Source organism: Triplophysa dalaica, chromosome 5 (genome assembly GCF_015846415.1).
Source record: "Triplophysa dalaica isolate WHDGS20190420 chromosome 5, ASM1584641v1, whole genome shotgun sequence".
NCBI classification, from domain to species: Eukaryota; Metazoa; Chordata; class Actinopteri; order Cypriniformes; family Nemacheilidae; genus Triplophysa; species Triplophysa dalaica.
In genome coordinates this window covers 6689540-6707181 of record NC_079546.1, presented here as the reverse complement: position 1 = coordinate 6707181, position 17642 = coordinate 6689540, and the positions used below count along the sequence as shown (strand labels likewise).

Here is a 17642-nt window from a genome sequence, read left to right as displayed (position 1 = left end):
GAGAGACACAGACCAGGGACCACACACACGCAAGCCCCATATGGGAGAGCCAAGTCCAAAAAATCTCTCTTGCTCTTAAACTCACATGCACACATTTATGTTCATATGCATTGATACAAAACAATACCTCTAGTGTTATCATATTTCAGCAGATGATTTCCAGTGTTCTTCAAACAACATTAAAGAGTTATTTCATTTAAAAATAAAAATACTTTCATTGATCTCAAAATGAAGGTATAAACTGGAAACTAGATTTTCAGATAAATTTGAGTTCAGCACTCGATCTTGCTTGTTCTCAACAAACACTTTTGATTTCTCTGCCAAGTGCACTGCACTAGCTTTGCGTTTCCTACAATGTCGTCTTTGTAATGTGTGGTTAAGGTTCAAGCTCACTGTAAAAACCCGAGCATGTGCAACACTGTTTTTTATTTGCAATTCTCTATAGACTTTTTTTCATCTTTAATAAAAGTAGAAGAGAAAATAATTATATATTTGCATGTGTATTTAACGTCATTAAACACGATACTACTACATCTGATAATAATGCAATAGTAATTCAATGTAAAAAGAATTACCTTTTTTATTAGTTTTATATAATAAAGTGAGCGGTTGACAATGATGGTCATGAATTAATGTGCTTTTGTTTTAATAGGTAAAGGAGGTGTTGTCAGAATGCTATCAGGAACGTAAACACTTGACGCTCTTGCCAACAGAAGCATGTTGTGTTTTTGTTATGACCAGATGTTGTTGATATGAAGACCATTTTTGGAAGATTAAACCCATAAAGTGTAGAACGTCGAGTACTGTTTAGCATGAACTTTTATCCAATGCAACTTAAAAAAGATGTTTACATCACAAGCAATTTGTCATTTTGATAAATATCAACATAAAGTTCCTTTTGCTAAATAAAAATGTACACTTAATAGAAATTTAGTTTTCTAGACTTAAAATCAAGGAGTACAAGAGTATCTACGTTCATCCTTTGTTAGGATTACAATGCTCAAAAAACAAATCTGTTGCACATAAAATAGTTTTATTGACCTATTGTATATCTCACATGATTTATACAAATATTAATACTCATAAAAAATGATTCAAAAGGATTTGTTGCACATCTCAAAACATGATTTGCATAGCTCTGTGAGCTTTGTTCTCCTAATTCAAAGTACAATTCAAGTCAGTCTATTCAGGGAGTATTCCAGTACAGTTAAGTACAGAACAGTGACTTCAGCTCCAGGGGTCTGAGCGATGTAGAAGGTTGTAGTTTTGTAATTTAATCTGATCCTGGATTTGAGTGATAAGGACCTGGGAGAGCAGGATTCCAAACAGCTGAAAAAGATAAAAAGATCAAATAAATCCTAAAAAGTTAAATGAGTAAAATAACCATCATATTATATTACTGGTCACCTGTGGGATGGCCAGGCCCAGTGCAATGCCTCCCAGTAGAAACAGGTTGCTGTGGATCCAGTTTACTACTTTATCAATACAGCCATTGGTGTTGATAAATTCACCAGCCCTTTGGTAATCGAAATTCTGCATCCCTTGACCACACATTGTATTTATAATACCCTGGCAAAGAGACAAAGATTAGAACTAGAATAAATATATCTTATCATGTATAAAATGTTAAAATATAATATTTTATGCATTTGGCAGACGCTTTTATCCAAAGCGACTTACATTGCAATATCCTATGCTTTTGTACATAGGTATGTGCAATCCCCTGGGATCGAACCCACAACCTTGCGTTGTTTTATGATTGTCAAACAGTGACATTACTTCAATTTAAGTGTGACTTTAATGTCAGATTGTTTTGGGGCCACTGTAGATGTACTATATGCATATATAGAATTAATTTCATGGCACAAACGTCCACAAACAAACAAGTTCATCGGGATTTTATTCACCTCGTCTTTCGTGAGCAAACAGCAGGAGTACGGAACTGAGCAGCGTTCTCTGCTGGGGTTTTCTTTAGAACAATTGAAGTACATGTTCTGAGACCAGTCCATGTAGGAGGTCCCTCCACAGCAGTTGAACTTCTCATCAAAAAGATAAAAACTTATTCATTATCAAAATATAACGAAATCACTACATGATCTAAAATGCAAATATGTATAGTAAGAAACACATGCATTCACAGTTCTGACCTGTTTTTGTCCATAGTCTATTAGATTTTGTAGGTCTAGATCATCTCTGTAATGCTTGATAGCACTATTAACCATATCTGTTACTTTGCCACGTGCCTGTAAGAGCAAAATGCATGAATAACTGTTATTTTCAATATTTTAGATATTTTGTGAATAACTGTGATTACTTTTTTTAATAACAGACATAAAACGTTACATTAGGAATATCCAAGTTGCTTTATCTCAGCTAAATTATGCCGAGAAGTTCAAAACTACAATAACAGGTAACAGACAATAGAGGGCGCAATGTTTTAACTTAAAAACATTGTATGTTTGGAATCGGAACAAATGCAGGTCTTGTTATATCATGCCCAGAATGTTAAAACACGGTACTTATGCCTGTCTCTACAAACCATTCAGTGACAGAGAACTTTAATAGTTTAAGTTCAATAGCATAAATTGAACCAATTGTTTTACAGATTAAAAAAACGTCAAAAAGGTCACACAAGCCTTCAATATGGATTTTTATGTTCATTTTTAAGTCAGGTCCATACTTGTATGTTGTGTGGCCAGTTGATACATACTTAGATTACTATGTTATTTTATAACTACAGATCACCTATCAGCCAATCAGAGTGAAGTGCTTTCCAAAGCTGATTGTTTACCCTGTCTGAGAAGACAAAACCCAAAACACCAGCGAGTAGCTGCAGCAGAAAGATGACAGTCAAGCAGATGCAGAACTGTAGGAACAAATAATATAACAAAACAATCTATTAGAATGAGCTTTGTATTTGACTATGAATTATCTTAACTTTATTTCAAATGTATTTATACAGCATTTTGCTCATCCTGTTGAATCCATTTGCCCGTCTACTGACCGTTTGCAGTAAGCAGATGTTCTCTCTCAGAGAACCCACACAGCCACAGAACGTGATGAAGAACATCATGATCCCCACTATCATCAGTAACAGAGCGGGGTCTATAGTCAGGCTGGCAAATGCTGTCTCTGAGTGTAGACACATATCAAACACAGATATTGTATAGATGTGAGGATGGATATTCATTATATGATGGTTATGAATGATGACCCAAGATTTGTCTATCAAAGCCTATCAAAGGAGAGTGTTTTTATTTTTAAAAGCCATGTTTTGTATTTTTAAATTTGTTTTCATAAACAATAAAACACAACGTTGTTGCTAAAAAGAGCTATTTACAGGGTTGTTTTGGAAACACCGTCATTGCAAGTAAACACACTTACCATGTTTCACTATCCTGGAATAAATGCCAATAGATATCAGGACCAGTGCGATTATCTAGAATGGACAGATTAGGTAGACGTCAATTACAGCCTGTTTCTAAGATTAAAAGGGAGGCTGTACGTTCTGTTGACCTACACATGGTGTGATGTCCAATAATTGGCTGTTTCTACATTTTCTCTAGGATGTGGCAAAATAATTTAACAATTTTTTGGGGATTTTTCCACAACCATATAACAGGAGTTAACTGTGTAAATGCTTTAGATAGCTAAATGTCTTATTGTGTTGGCTGTTTAATAAGAGGATTCTGTTGGGATGTATATAAATACAAAAGCATTAAAATGTGAAAAAGTTCATTTGATGAAGAGTGTCTGAAAATTCTTCATGAAGAAGTGAAACTGTGTTTTTACACTCCAGTACTCTCGTTGACTCATTGACACAATGTAGCTCCCTCTCTGAAACAGCTATCAGGTTGCTATGAAACTCTGCATCCCTTTATTCCTGTCTGAGAAAGCAGAGCCTCTAAGAGATCACTTCAAAGCCAAAAAAGATGTTACTTTGAGGACCTCTTTTAACCAACTTGAAAGCAACTTATTTACATTTATTTAAGAAAAGACTATTATTTCACTCTGCTTTTTCAATAGGCCCTGTAGATCAACAGACACAGGATGATCCTAGCAATACTAAGGTTATGGGTTTGAATCGTATGGGACACACATGATGATAACATCAAAAACATTTTGTGTCGGATACACTGTATTTCTCTGTAGACTGCAAAATGCACAAAATTGAAAATGAGTTAAGTCATTAGGTAGGCCATGTAGGAATAAGTACCCTTTATTTTATTGTAATATAATTGCTGCATAGTATCCATTAAAATGTACGATATAATCACATATTAAGCCAGGTTCAGTGCTCCTATTTTAATACAATAATGAAGAAGATTATGACATATTAAACCTCTCTAGTGGCAATTCAAGAATGTAATCAACTCTCTGACATTACACAAAAAAACAAGTTTGCACATGTTTTAGTACTTCTGCAAATAACTTTCCAAGCCAGTTTGGAGCGTCTCCTTATAATCTGTCTTCTCAAGATTTACTACCACAGGTTCCAAACTCTTACAATCTTAAGTAATACACTAACACAATAAGTAATACAAATATTAAGTTACACAAGAGTGTGGAAAACTTTACTCTCAACATTGAGCACTCAGCTATAGGCATATTACAATTCGGTATTGCAATGTTACACTAAAAGCACAGATGTGTATTTCTATTCCATCAAACAAAAAAAGAGGGTTTGGTGCCTGCCTATGCCTTCAGTGCATTGAGAATGACAAAGAACCAACCTAATGTCAACAACAGTCCACAGCCAAATGCTCAGTATTGTAATGGGTTATAATAATAATAAATGAATAGATCTTGAGGCTTACAGGACGAAATCCCCTCAGGTATTTGCATTTGCGTATCCACCAGTAAGCGTTGCAATCCACTACAGAGTTGTAATTGCAGTTTTTTAAATGGTTACATTGTTGCTTTGAGGAGACTGTTGTCGTGTGTCCAAATCGGCCTCAATGCTCAATCACCTAGTTCATTTAAATTTGAGAGCTGAATGGACCAAGACTGTGTGTGTAATAATCCACGACTGTTTTAAATATTTTGGGTATCTGTTTCTACCGAAGAGGCGTTATTCATTTAGGTCTATTATTTAGTAAATACTACAGGGCAACAAGCAAAAGAAGCATGGGGCTCCCACTCACCCAAAACACACTGGGTATCTCTATCAGCATATGAATCAATGAGACCCGCTGCTTAGCAACAGGCAATGGTTCAAAAAGTAAACTGGCAGTGTCAAGATTTTAACAGAAGAGGGTTTTGTTGATGAGGTCTAATGTAAACTCATTATTATTCTAGACAGATCTTGTCAAACAGCAGGCGCTGTGTATTGGTGAAAAACACGGGGTGAGAGGTTGACAGAAATTCTGAGTGTTGTTTTCTCAGTATATACTCTATCAAGATCAAACAGGTTTAGGTGCTGTACTGAGTAGAAAGAAATGTTATGCATGGTCTAAGTATTCCAAGCATCTACCCTGTGGTTAAGTAATATGCAGTCGTTTAAACATGCCCATAGGTGGTGTTTTAGTGTTTGTATTATTTTAACTGAACACCCTATTTGACTTAAAGTAGCTTGAGATGCTTTTTAAGTACTGCTGGACATCACAAAAAACACAAACCTTCCTAGAAAGTTGAATGGATTTTATGGATATAATGGAAATTTAATTTGGTTTAGAGACTTTAAAGATCTCTTGTCTTTACTGGTGGGATGGAAGATGAAAACCAATATGACAGATATCCCTATACAACAATACAAGATATATTGGTACACCACAATTATAGCAAGTTTGTAATGGTTTAAATGAAAACAGCTAATGGTACACAATGGTATTTGTATTGGAAACCATTCCATTTTGTATATTATTTTCTCAGCAGGGACATGATCTGTCATTAGTTTGCAAGTAAACTAAATACAAATGCGGTCATGCTCCTTGTTCAACAACAAGAGGAAAGTAATTTGGTTAAACATTAAGAAATCCGAAACACACGAGGAGGAACTACAATGTTTGTTATATAACGCAACATTTTGTATCACTAATATAGAGAAGCTTTTTTACTTCTCATTTACTTACAGGTGAACGTCACTTACCCAAAATATCACGTTGAAGAAAAAAAGCAGATATTTCACCACTGGACTCACGAAAGAATGGTCCTCGTCGTATTTCGTTGTTCGTGACATGATCAGAGGTGTATGATGTTTCTCACCTACAAACCTTAAACGTCACTTTTGATCTAGATCATATTGCTTAATCAGATTCGGTTCTTTCTAAAATGACTCCCGTCAACTTTATCGCACTGCAAACGATCGTGAATGACAAAAACGCATCACAATGAATGCGTGCTTTCTGTCTTAAAAGGCATTTCCTGAATTAAGAAGGTCAGTGAACTAAAAAAAGCTCAACAACACAGAGCCCATGTGCAGAACAAGCGCCGGTGGGCGTATCCTTCCTCGCTTTGTATCTACCTGTGTGGGAAGGTGAATCCAAAACTATGCACACAAAAAATCCATACTATTGTGAACTATAAACTGTTAAAACCCTTTATAACTTTTGGATTTATGTATGCAGATTGGGTAGGATTTTAAAGTCTTTTTTGATTACATGTCTATTATAATGTCCAATACCCTTTAAACCCTCTAGTTGTATTTTGCCATACAGTATTTTAGCTGAGAAACACATTCTCCAAAACCAGTAATCTTTTAAAGGCTTTATAAAGATATTTATTTATATGTACAAATAGTTCATTACTTTTTGAGGATATTGCTTAGTTGATACACAAGAGGGCGCCATGACATTACACTTGCCCTTGGAAATTACTGTGGAATAACAGCATCCTTGTTTGTATTCTATTTAGTTGTTTTACGCTGTGTTATCTTTATAATAATATGTAGTTTCACATGTATATAGTTTTAATATATTTATTTAACCCCTCCTGTTACCCTTAAATCTGATAACACCTTCTGGGGTCAATTTGACCCCAACAATTTAAACCTCCAGAATATGTTTTTTTTTTTTAACTAAAAGGTTTGTGTTATTTATATCTTTGTTGAGTTCTTAAATATATCTTTAAATAAACGAAAAATTGACCCCTGGGATAATAAGAGTGTTAAAATGTTGGGCGCTTCAGCAAAGGGAAACTACATATCCCACGATTCATTTCGCGAATAAAGTGACGCATGAGGTTGACGTAGAGCCTCTCGCATGGATTACGGAGTTGTCGCCTGCAATAAAGGGCTTTCCCTGTTACACAGTAACAAGAGTCCCGATGCTCTCTCACTTGTCAACTAAATTCACACACATTAGGTCATTCGCATGACGGGAGCGGTGAGAGGTAGGATGCTCTTCGTTTCTTTACGCTCTTTAAACCGCAACGCAAAACATTTTGGCTATACTGTAACTGTATCATACCTGTCTAACAGGTTCTCGTAGTCGGACATTTGTAAAGAGTGGCTTGGTTCTTATGTTTTCTTCTTCTTTTTAAAAATGACCGAAGTATATCGTACAGACAAACAGTCACGTACAGTGTCATTGCGTCATGACGGCGCAGATAGCGCTTGTTTACGTTTTTGCATGCATGTTGGTCGTATGTCAGTATTTGAGAGTATTATATTTTGTTAACAAAACTTACTTCATAGGATTTTTTCAGCATAGCCAAGAGACACGAACGATTCAACACACACCAAAGAACATAATACAAATTCTAATGACAAATACCATTAAAACCATTACAACATTCCTTTATATATATATATATGTGTGTGTATATAAATGTGTTTGTGTATTGCAGTGAGATTCAATAATGTTGTATTGGTTAACATTCCACCCAACACCATAACAGTAGAGAACATTATAGTTTCCGTTAAACCAATACCAATATACCCAATATTCCCATCAAAACCATCAAATTCATTAGAAATTCGGTGTTTGTTTGCAGGACATTTATGCATGATACACTTAAGTATCGTATAGTCAGGTGCTGTGCTAAAAATGGCCGGGTCATACAGCGCATTATGACTTCTGGGTTGCACAAGTTTATACTGTGTCCTTGAGTTATGTAGTGTGCCCTAGAGAGACTGTGGTTGGAACTCTTTGTACAACCAATACGCATTATCAGTCACACACAAGTAAATAACATTTTTGGGTTTCTCTTGGATAAGTTGGAAGACCTGTAAGATTTATGCGTTAGCTATTGCTTACTAGTACGTGACACATCCACTGCATGACAAATCAACACCAGCTTCTCTGGCAAGTTGTAAATGCCAAAACCTGTTACCGTTCAGGGTTATTTTAAGGACTTGTTATCATACACCACAATGTTTGTACACGCTCGCCCCCTTTAAAAACCAAGGGGGTGGTTGTCAATGTCACTGTATTGAGTTTTGACTATCATGATACGTCATAACACTGTACCTAAAAATAAAACCAACACTGTGGTTCCAAGTTTTTTCTTTCTTCACAGACTGATCTCTTGCCACCATATAGTGAAAAGCAGGAAGTGGAAGCGTTGAAAGAACACGTGTGCAACAACGAGGTCTCCAGCCGCCTGATATGCCTGCATTTACACTGTTGCTATGGAACATATAACCGCCAGCGAGGAACCGTCCACTGCGGCGATGTACCGCGTGGAACGACCTGTATTTAGTGAAAGTTATCTTGACTCTGGATTTCTACATAGGAAGAAGAGAACACCCAAGTCGTGTATTCTGAGGGTTAAAGAGGAACTCCGGTGTGGTTATTTTATTATGTCCTGCTGTGTTTTGATCTAATTGAATCTGATTTACAAATTTAAAAAGGATATAAACTGAACATGTGAATTTGCTTTCTCACTAGTAGACTCAGATCTCAGACTTGTGAGTCTTGTTATGTATATACTGTTATTGATAAAACAAAAATCCCCTTTGTTTGCTGTATTTGGGAAAGAAACTGTTTGGGTCTTATCTGAGACTGTAAGACCTAATATAAAGATCAGCTTAAACATAAAAGCATATAACTGCGTTAATAACCATCGATCATTTATGATGTCTTCCTTGTTTTATGATATCATCTTATCATACCGGTAAGATTTCTACGCTTCCAGTTTTACACAACAATACAAAGTGAGACGTTTGAACTGCAACAGTTAAACTTGTCTGCCCATCTGCTCCTGATAAAATTCTTGACTTTAAGGATAAATGGTATCATTTACCCTTCTACTGTTTTTCAGCTGTTCATCTGAGAAAGCCAAATCTGTAGCACTTAGTTTTCTGCCTATAATAACATGGCTGCCATCATATCGAGTGAAAGAATACATGTTCGGGGACATTGTTTCTGGTATCAGCACGGGTGTGATGCAGCTACCTCAAGGTCAGCGCTATTCAATAATGTTCAATCAAATTATCTATGAATCTATGTATCTGATCGGTGGACATGTTGATGCCTGACCCTCTCTCCCCTCTTTCTCTTTTCTCTCCCCCGCTTTCAACAGGTCTTGCTTATGCGATGTTAGCAGCCGTGCCTCCTGTTTTTGGGTTATATTCATCTTTTTATCCTGTCTTGTTGTACACATTCTTCGGTACCTCCAAACATATTTCAATAGGTAAGACTCGCCGGCACGCATGCCATGCTATTTGTGAAATGCCTGAGGCTTGAATTGTGACATGCCGGCTCAGTTTTGCAAAGTCACTGTTATTAAGCATACCTCTTTTTAACTGAAGCGCTGGTAGGATTTGCAAACCTCTTTAGGATCACAACAAATGTAGACAACAGGAAGTATGTCAGATAATGTGCATCGCATCTGGTGTTTTCAGTGGTAAACATCTATGTTGTTTATGATGGGAACGATTGGTAGCCGTTTTTCCCAGCATCCTGAATTTCCTTACCAGGGAGTCAGTTTTTCATGGTTTTTGCTAAGAGTACAGGTCGACCACACCAAGGTTGCTCATGTAGTAAAGTTCTGTATTTCGTAAAAGAAAGTGGAGATACTCGCACCGCAGCGTTTCTCTCACCAGCTTCATTAGCTGTGGTCCAAACATTTTGTTTGTTACGGTTGGGGAGATGCCCCGCCGTGTTATTTTCGTCTCCCGCTTAAGTTGATCTGAAGTCTCTGCAGGAGATTAGAAACACCACAGTGAATAGAGATCAAAGGTTTAAAAATCAAAAGGTTAACCAAACCAGAGTTATTACTTCAGTATCTTGCTGCTTGGACCCCATGGATGAGAGAGAGAGGTCTCTGTACACATACACAAGGCCACTGGGACTCATTTGCTAGCATTGCTAAGTCTGCACACTTTGTTTACTTTAAAGTGAAGTAGTGATTACAGTACTTGTTTGCCTGTTACACAGTGGCTTTGTCAGACTCCTTTCCAATCAGAAACAATGATAAGAGTTGAAGTGTGTAGGACCTGTAAACAATAAAATGCTTTGAATGTATTGCAAAATGGACTTACAGACTGTGACTTGATTTGAAACGTAATTTATCAGAGCAGTGCATTAGGGTAAAAAAACTAAAGTGGCCAAATATTTAAAAGGATGTTAATGTTATTGCATTATAGATGATTAATAATAAACTAAATGACATTTGAGTAGTCGACGAATACATCATACATGTTTCCTATGGTTTTACATGTAGCAAAATTCAGAAAACAAACTGTTAATATTACATTGTTTTATATTATTAATATTTATCATGTATTGGGGGGGGTTTCCTGGACATGGCTTAAAACCTATTCCCAGAATAACCTAAATGTTTGAGGTGTCTAGATCGAAAACAACTTGTACTATTATATCTTAACATATATCAGTTTTGTCTCAAGATGCACACCAGTAATGTTTTTTTGTTAAGTATTTTTTTAAAAACTACTTAAATATCCAAATTTAACTAAGGATGTGTCCTGGCTTTAGCTAATCCCTGTCCGGTACACCGCCCCAAAATAGCTTAAGAGAGATTTAGCTTCAGTGTTTGTTTTTTTCCAAATTTTCGACCATCATATCGCAAATTTGCATGTTAGTCTGTCAACTACCCATTCCGTTTTTCTAGAAGCGTTACTATTATTATTTTACTATTATTGTTATTTCACAAAATAATTTTGTTAGGTTTTAATAGACAACAATCAAAAATGTATTCCAAAAGTAATGTTATTGGTTACTCTGCTGGGATACCTGCGTGTGATCTTCATACATTAAAATGAATTAAATGAATTGCATAAATAGCAAAGAAATGCGTGTTAAATGTGTTAATGCTGTACAAACACAAACACATAAATGTGTTCACAGTTGTTTCACATATATTTAAAAAAATTACTAATGTCTTAATAATATTAGAGACAATTTATTTTTGTAGTGAAGCATTTGTTTGCTACTTGTTATCTACATGCAATACAATTCATACAACAAGGGCCTACAGCCATTAATGGCAACTAAAGACATTTTAAACATGCAATTTGACAACGTCAGTTAAAGATTAAATAAATGTGATCCATAGTGCTGTTTAAGTTTAAGAATATTACACCATTCTAAGATCTTCTATGGGCAAATGTTTTCGTATTCCTGTAGGTACATTTGCAGTAATAAGTCTGATGATTGGCGGTGTCGCTGTAAGGGAAGCCCCGGACTCCATGTTTGCAGTCAATGGGACCAATGCATCCAAGATGGTGGATTTTGAGGCCCGTGATGCCAGGAGGGTAGAAGTGGTTGTAGCTCTAACAACACTAGTAGGACTCATTCAGGTAAGCGATTTAATTAACCATCAATAGATTCAACTTTACTCCGTCTGTCTTTAGTGTATGGTAACTAAAATCATCGATGGTCAGCTTTGTGCATTTACCCGTACAAGAAACAACTGAGGGATAATATTACTATAAACAAATGAGAACAAGTTAATGAATGCCTCATGCTGGCCTACACACAGTTTTTATAATAAACACATGGAATGGAATATTACATAACCTCTGCCCACATTCTCAAGTGGATGGTTGAGCATGAATCCAACTGACCGTGGCCTACTTTCACTGTGTTTTGATGTTCTGTAGTTTGCTCTGGGTCTGCTGAGATTTGGCTTTCTGGCCATCTATCTCACCGAGCCTCTGGTGCGAGGTTTCACCACAGCCGCTGCGGTGCACGTCTCGGTTTCACAGCTCAAGTACCTGTTGGGGGTGCCCACTCCGAGGTTCAACGGGCCTCTGTCTGTCGTCTATGTGCGTAACCAACACCCTGTTTTGATATGCGACGTAGTCACACCGTCCACAATTATAATAATGTTGACTTTTCCTTCACTTTTAGTTTTTTTTTTCATTCAGCAGCAGTTGCCATGTGCAGTCTGTTGAAATTAAGCCTTGTTTTCTTGTTTCGTTTTGAACACAGAGCATTGAGGCTGTCATCATGAACATCAAAAGCACTAATATTGTCACTCTTATTGTTGGACTGGTGTGCACCGTGTTCCTGTATGGGGTGAAAGACTTCAACGAACGCTTTAAGAAGAAACTACCCATCCCAATCCCTGGAGAGATCATAGTGGTACGACTTCTAAGGCCTTGGATATGACATGTTCAAAATGTCATAAATTAATATAAATATTTGACATTTGAAAGGTAATACTCTTGTTCTTTAAAGGTAATCGTCTCCACTGGGATCTCATATGGGATGGTTATGTCTGAAAACTATGGTGTAGATGTTGTGGGTCAAATTCCCACCGGGTAAGATCATGAAGCCATTTGCTTTGCTTAAATATACAAAACTGAAACATGTTTGCATTTAAAATCCATCTTTCTTTTTAAGGTTGCTGCCACCCAAGGTTCCAGACTTCTCTGTCTTTCCCAACCTCCTCACAGATGCCATACCAATAGCGGTTGTTGGCTTTTCAATCGCTATCTCACTAGCCAAAACCTTTGCTCTCAAGCACGGATACAGTGTGGATGGAAACCAGGTAGAGAATCATTTGTATTTCACAGCAGAGTTCTCGTTGTGCGCCATCTTTCAACGTTTTTATGGCTTTTTGAAGGGCTAAACCAGCTAGAGGCAACAGCTACTTAGTTACTTGCCATTTAGCAGATCTTTTTATCCAAAGTGATTAATAGTACAATAACTGCAGGAATAAATCTGGGACAACAGAGCGAAGCACCATGCTAAGTGTACTGATGAGAATTAATGTGACCTTAAGGCTAAAATACATTACAAGACTTTTGCTGAGATTTTCTGGATTTGTTGCAGAAAGTCTGTGCCAGTTTGCAGATTTGATCAGTAAGTGTGTTTTTATCTGAAACTTTAAAATCAGTTGAGATTTTAAAAGTCTTGCAGTGTATTCCTGCCATTAGAAGTAGAGAAAAACTAACAGAAAATGATCTTGAATACTTCGTAGTTTATGATCATGAGGTGCAAACAGTATCATTGTGTATTGCTTTTGTGATTGTAGGAGCTCATCGCACTGGGCATCTGTAACTTTGTCAGTTCATTCTTCCACACGTTCGTTGTCACCGCGTCAATGTCTCGCAGCCTGGTACAGGAAAGCACAGGAGGACATACCGAAGTAAGTGACACGCACACGTACTCCCATTCAAGTGCGGCAGACGTTCAATTTTTTCCCTTTCCTTATATGGAGTGTGTTCCTGTCCTGATGACCTCACGGTGGCTGCTTAACTGTCATAAAAGCATAAAGATAAGATAAAGAGGTTTGCTTCCTGAAGCCAAATTGAATTTAGTATGTTAATGTGTCTGTCTGCAGATTGCAGGACTCTTGGCGTCTTTACTTGTGCTTTTGGTTGTGGTGGCCATCGGATTTGTCTTTCAGCCTTTACCTACAGTAAGCTACACCTTATGCACAAACACCTTACGTGATAAAACTAAATGGCTCAAAATGTGTGGCCTTTGTGGGAAAATGCTATATTGATGACCAAAACCTTCCTGTCAGAACATAAGAAATCTTGTGGAAGACACGAAACGTCAAATGAAGTGATTTTAATACACTGTCATCTTTTTATTAGACAGTGTTGGCTGCTATAATCATGGTCAATCTGCTGGGGATGTTCAAACAAATGAAAGACATTCCCGCATTGTGGAGAACCAGCAAGATTGAACTGGTGAGTACTTTGGAATACATTTCATCCACTGTTGTGTTACACCCTGGTGTTCTTACAGATTACCATCTACTCAACATCTATAAACCTGATAGCCTTGAAAGGCTCAAGAAAATGCATTGTGCATAAAACGTTGTGAAATTTTAAAGTAAGGTTATTTTTTAGGACATTGTGAAATATAGTTCTGTTGTTAATGACTGATGATTTGTATTCAGGCAATATGGGTGGTGTCCTTTATCGCCTCTGTGCTTCTGGGTCTGGATTATGGACTGTTGGTGGCCATGGGCTTTGCCATATTGACAGTTGTTTTCAGAACACAGCGGTAAAATACACTCTTACTTTATTTCAATGCCAATTGATGCATAACACACTGTTTTTATCTTGTTATAACACAACAACTTTCTTAAGTTGCTTTCTTGGAAGAGCATTTATTTAATGTTAAAGCCTACGAAAGAAAAAAATAATGTATAAAATGTATGATTTCTGTTTGATTTTGTGAATTGATCCTCTTAAACGTCTTGGGCTTGTTTTAGCGAAATATAAATTTGACAGTATTCATTGGTGTGATGATGATGATGATGATGATGATGATGTCTATTTTCTGATCTTTCTATTTTAGCCCCAAAAATGCTGTTCTTGGACAAATCTCAGATACAGGACTATATTTTGATGTGGATGAGTACGAAGAGGTAACAAAGACTTCACTGTTAACTTACTTTTTGCATCTTTAGCCATCTCTACATGAATCATCTCCGTCTTCATTTAATTGTATTAGTAACCCAGACCTTAAAGAGATAGTTCACTCAAAAATAATTATTCTGTCATCATTTACTAGCCCTCATGTAATTTCAAACCTTTATGGCTTTTTTTATTTGGCAGAACACCAAAGAAGATATTTTAAAGAATGTTGGAAACAAAAAAACGTTGGGTTTCATTCACTTTTATTGAATGCACACAAAACCAATGCAAGTCAATGGGGACCAACGGTTTGCCATTTCCCACATTCTTTCAAATATCTTCTTTCGTGATCTGGCAAATAAAGAAAGCCATGCATGTTTGTTATATGAGGGTGAGTAAACAATGACAGGAGTAAAATTTTTGGGCTAACTGTCCCTTTAACATCATACATTCCTCTGTGTTTGGAAGTCACGTAAACCCTGTCAGACATGATTTAATCCTTATCCCACAATCTTTGTCCTCTTAACTGCGTGTTTTATTCTCTTTCTCAAGGCTGAGGAATGCTCAGGGATTAAGATTTTTCAGTCTAATACCTCCATCTACTTTGCAAACAGTGATTTGTATGTAAGCGCCCTCAAAGCAAAGGTGAGCATCAGCGTATTAAATAACTCTAGATTTGAGATATTTAAGAAATAAGACATTTCTTCAACCTTTGTATTTTCATGTTCTCCCCTTGAGCGTGTTTGATATGCTCTACAGTGATATGAAAGCTGTTCCCATGAACAGCAGGTGTGTTTGACCTCACTCCAGTGTTTTGCACACATGATCGTTTTGTTATTCTGTACTTTTTGTTTTGTGACTACAGACTGGAGTCAATCCAGCGAAACTTCTCGAGGCAAGGCAATCGCAGCTTAAATACGCTCACAGAGACCCCGAGGGGAAGAAATCGAAGCAGGGTTTACCATCAAAGAAAAATGCTGTTGTTTTATTGGTATGCATTTTATTAACCTGTGGTATTCCAGGAAATTGTCGCCCTAAATCTATACATATGCATAAAATACAACACTTATAGGTTTACAGTGTCATATGATGTAACATCTTGTTTAGATTATGAATCAGTCCTTCCTGGTAATGATGCAGCATGTTTTATCTATGAGTGTTATGAGGATGGCACTAGGAGTGTCAAGGTCATGGGTTAATTTCTGGTTAGATTGTGCTTAGTGATAAAACGTATTACTTTAACGTACTGCAAAACGCTTTGGATGAAGCAACTGATAATGAATGTAAATATGAATGTTCGGCGCCACAACAGGATATGGAGTTGGGTGTCACTCGTGAGGTGGTGGCCGGGGCAGGCAAACAGATGGATGTGTATACTAATGGAAGGGCCAATGAAACCCAGACAGAGTCCGAATCTGAGGATGAATTTTTCCTGCAGCGTCTGACCCCCATTCACTCCATCATACTGGACTTAACCCCGGTTAACTTCATTGATTCTGTAGGGGCCAAAGCTATTAAATCTGTAAGTAGACAACCCATATTTTCTATTAACATATTCATATCATATGTAATACATCTATGAAATACATTTTTGACTGCATGCAGCTGAATGTATAAATTACACAATATATGATTATAGCATCTTATCATTTTAAATGTGATTAATATTATTATTAATCATGCTAGCTAGTTGAATTAATTGAACTAATTGATCTGAGTAGGAGAGCAATATTAAGTCATTTTATGGTCAATTTTTGATATAATTGTGTCATTGTCCCGCAGGTGATTAAGGAGTATGCAACAATCAATGTGACAATCGTCCTTGCTGGATGTAGCAGTAAGTTTTATTAACACAAGTACATTTATACGCTTTAAATTAATGTTATTATATTTAAATACGTTACATTGCAATTTTCAAAACGTTTATGATATTTTTGTGGTAAACATCTCCACCTAGAGTTAAACCTAATAAATGCATATCAGTGGGAGAGACCAATATAGACAGTTCAATTTAAAATGCTTTGTAACATTTTAAACCTTTTGGTTTGTTCTTGTGTTTTGCAGGGACCCTTCTATCTGATCTCAGGACACTACAGTTTTTTACTGAGCCAGTGACCCCTGACCTCATGTTCCCCACTATTCATGATGCGGTGTTGCACTGTCAAAACAGGAAAGACCCGCCCACTTGTCCTAACAGCCAATGACTGCACACAGCGGGACTGATGATTGCACTGCGTGCCGTGTTGAAATGAGATGCTGATGAAGTGCTGTTACTCCTGAGTCACTTTACCTTTTGGTTGTCATGGTAACAAAAGGAGACTGAGATGTTCCCAGTGTAAGGAACAGGCCAAAACATTTTAGATGAACACATTTTTTATGATCTGAATACACCAGCACATGATGGGCTTAACATCATTGTCCCTGTTTAATTATTACATGAGCTGTCATCTTAAGCTCTGCTTTAAATTGTTACTGACGACTAGAGAAGTATGTTTTTTTCTTCTTTTAAGTGCAATTAGGGTAGATGGACATTTTTTGCATTGGTCTGGGGCTTTTATTGACATTCCATGAAGCTTATTTTTATGAGTTTTACAATCACGTTGTTACCAGACTAACTGGCTATAGTATTTAGCAAATAAGCAGTTTAATATGTTACACAACATCAAAATGCTGAACACAGAATTGCACTGTGGTGATGACACTGCATTTCCTTTTATATTTTTGACAGATGTTTCTGACAAGACACCATGCAAAATCTAGATTTTGTTGTTTATCGTTAAGTGTTAAGAATTCTTAATGTATTTTTTCTTCCATTCAAACTTTGTTTCTTCTTGCAAAAATATGATGAAGGTGCTTCTTTTTTTTTGGAACATTAACTTAAAGTGGATTTATATTAATGAAACAACAGATTTCATGAAGT

At 36.7% G+C, this 17642-nt stretch overlaps 2 protein-coding genes across 2 annotated transcripts; one reads left to right on the top strand and one right to left on the bottom strand.

Moving 5' to 3' along the window:
* Positions 1-538: 538 nt before the first annotated feature.
* tspan33a (tetraspanin 33a) lies at positions 539-6418 on the bottom strand. The gene is made up of 8 exons (XM_056748617.1): positions 6089-6418; positions 3385-3439; positions 3005-3132; positions 2792-2866; positions 2148-2243; positions 1908-2036; positions 1408-1569; positions 539-1329 (listed from the first exon to the last, which is right to left on the bottom strand). Exons 1-8 carry the CDS (start codon positions 6176-6178, stop codon positions 1228-1230), a joined length of 837 nt encoding a protein of 278 aa, XP_056604595.1. The 5' UTR covers positions 6179-6418; the 3' UTR covers positions 539-1227.
* A 773-nt stretch (positions 6419-7191) lies between these two features.
* On the top strand, positions 7192-17564 carry slc26a5 (solute carrier family 26 member 5). Its single transcript, XM_056747635.1, has 19 exons — positions 7192-7329; positions 8458-8724; positions 9202-9341; positions 9463-9573; positions 11529-11701; positions 12005-12169; positions 12336-12488; positions 12585-12667; positions 12750-12897; positions 13384-13497; positions 13693-13770; positions 13952-14047; positions 14260-14366; positions 14664-14733; positions 15275-15367; positions 15588-15713; positions 16035-16244; positions 16505-16559; positions 16787-17564. Exons 2-19 carry the CDS (start codon positions 8570-8572, stop codon positions 16924-16926), a joined length of 2217 nt encoding a protein of 738 aa, XP_056603613.1. The 5' UTR covers positions 7192-7329; positions 8458-8569; the 3' UTR covers positions 16927-17564.
* The last annotated feature ends 78 nt before the right edge of the window (positions 17565-17642 follow it).

Bases quoted from the DNA above. Each gene is read 5' to 3' on its own strand.
- tspan33a (XM_056748617.1), bottom strand. From the start codon at position 6,178: ATGTCACGAACAACGAAATACGACGAGGACCATTCTTTCGTGAGTCCA. The intron at 2,867-3,004 runs GTCAGTAGACGG...TTGTTCCTACAG, and splicing joins ACATCTGCTTACTGCAAACG to TTCTGCATCTGCTTGACTGT. The intron at 2,244-2,791 runs GTAAACAATCAG...TTGCTCTTACAG, and splicing joins GTTTTGTCTTCTCAGACAGG to GCACGTGGCAAAGTAACAGA.
- slc26a5 (XM_056747635.1), top strand. From the start codon at position 8,570: ATGGAACATATAACCGCCAGCGAGGAACCGTCCACTGCGGCGATGTAC. The intron at 12,170-12,335 runs GTGCGTAACCAA...TTTTGAACACAG, and splicing joins GGCCTCTGTCTGTCGTCTAT to AGCATTGAGGCTGTCATCAT. The intron at 16,245-16,504 runs GTAAGTAGACAA...ATTGTCCCGCAG, and splicing joins GGGCCAAAGCTATTAAATCT to GTGATTAAGGAGTATGCAAC.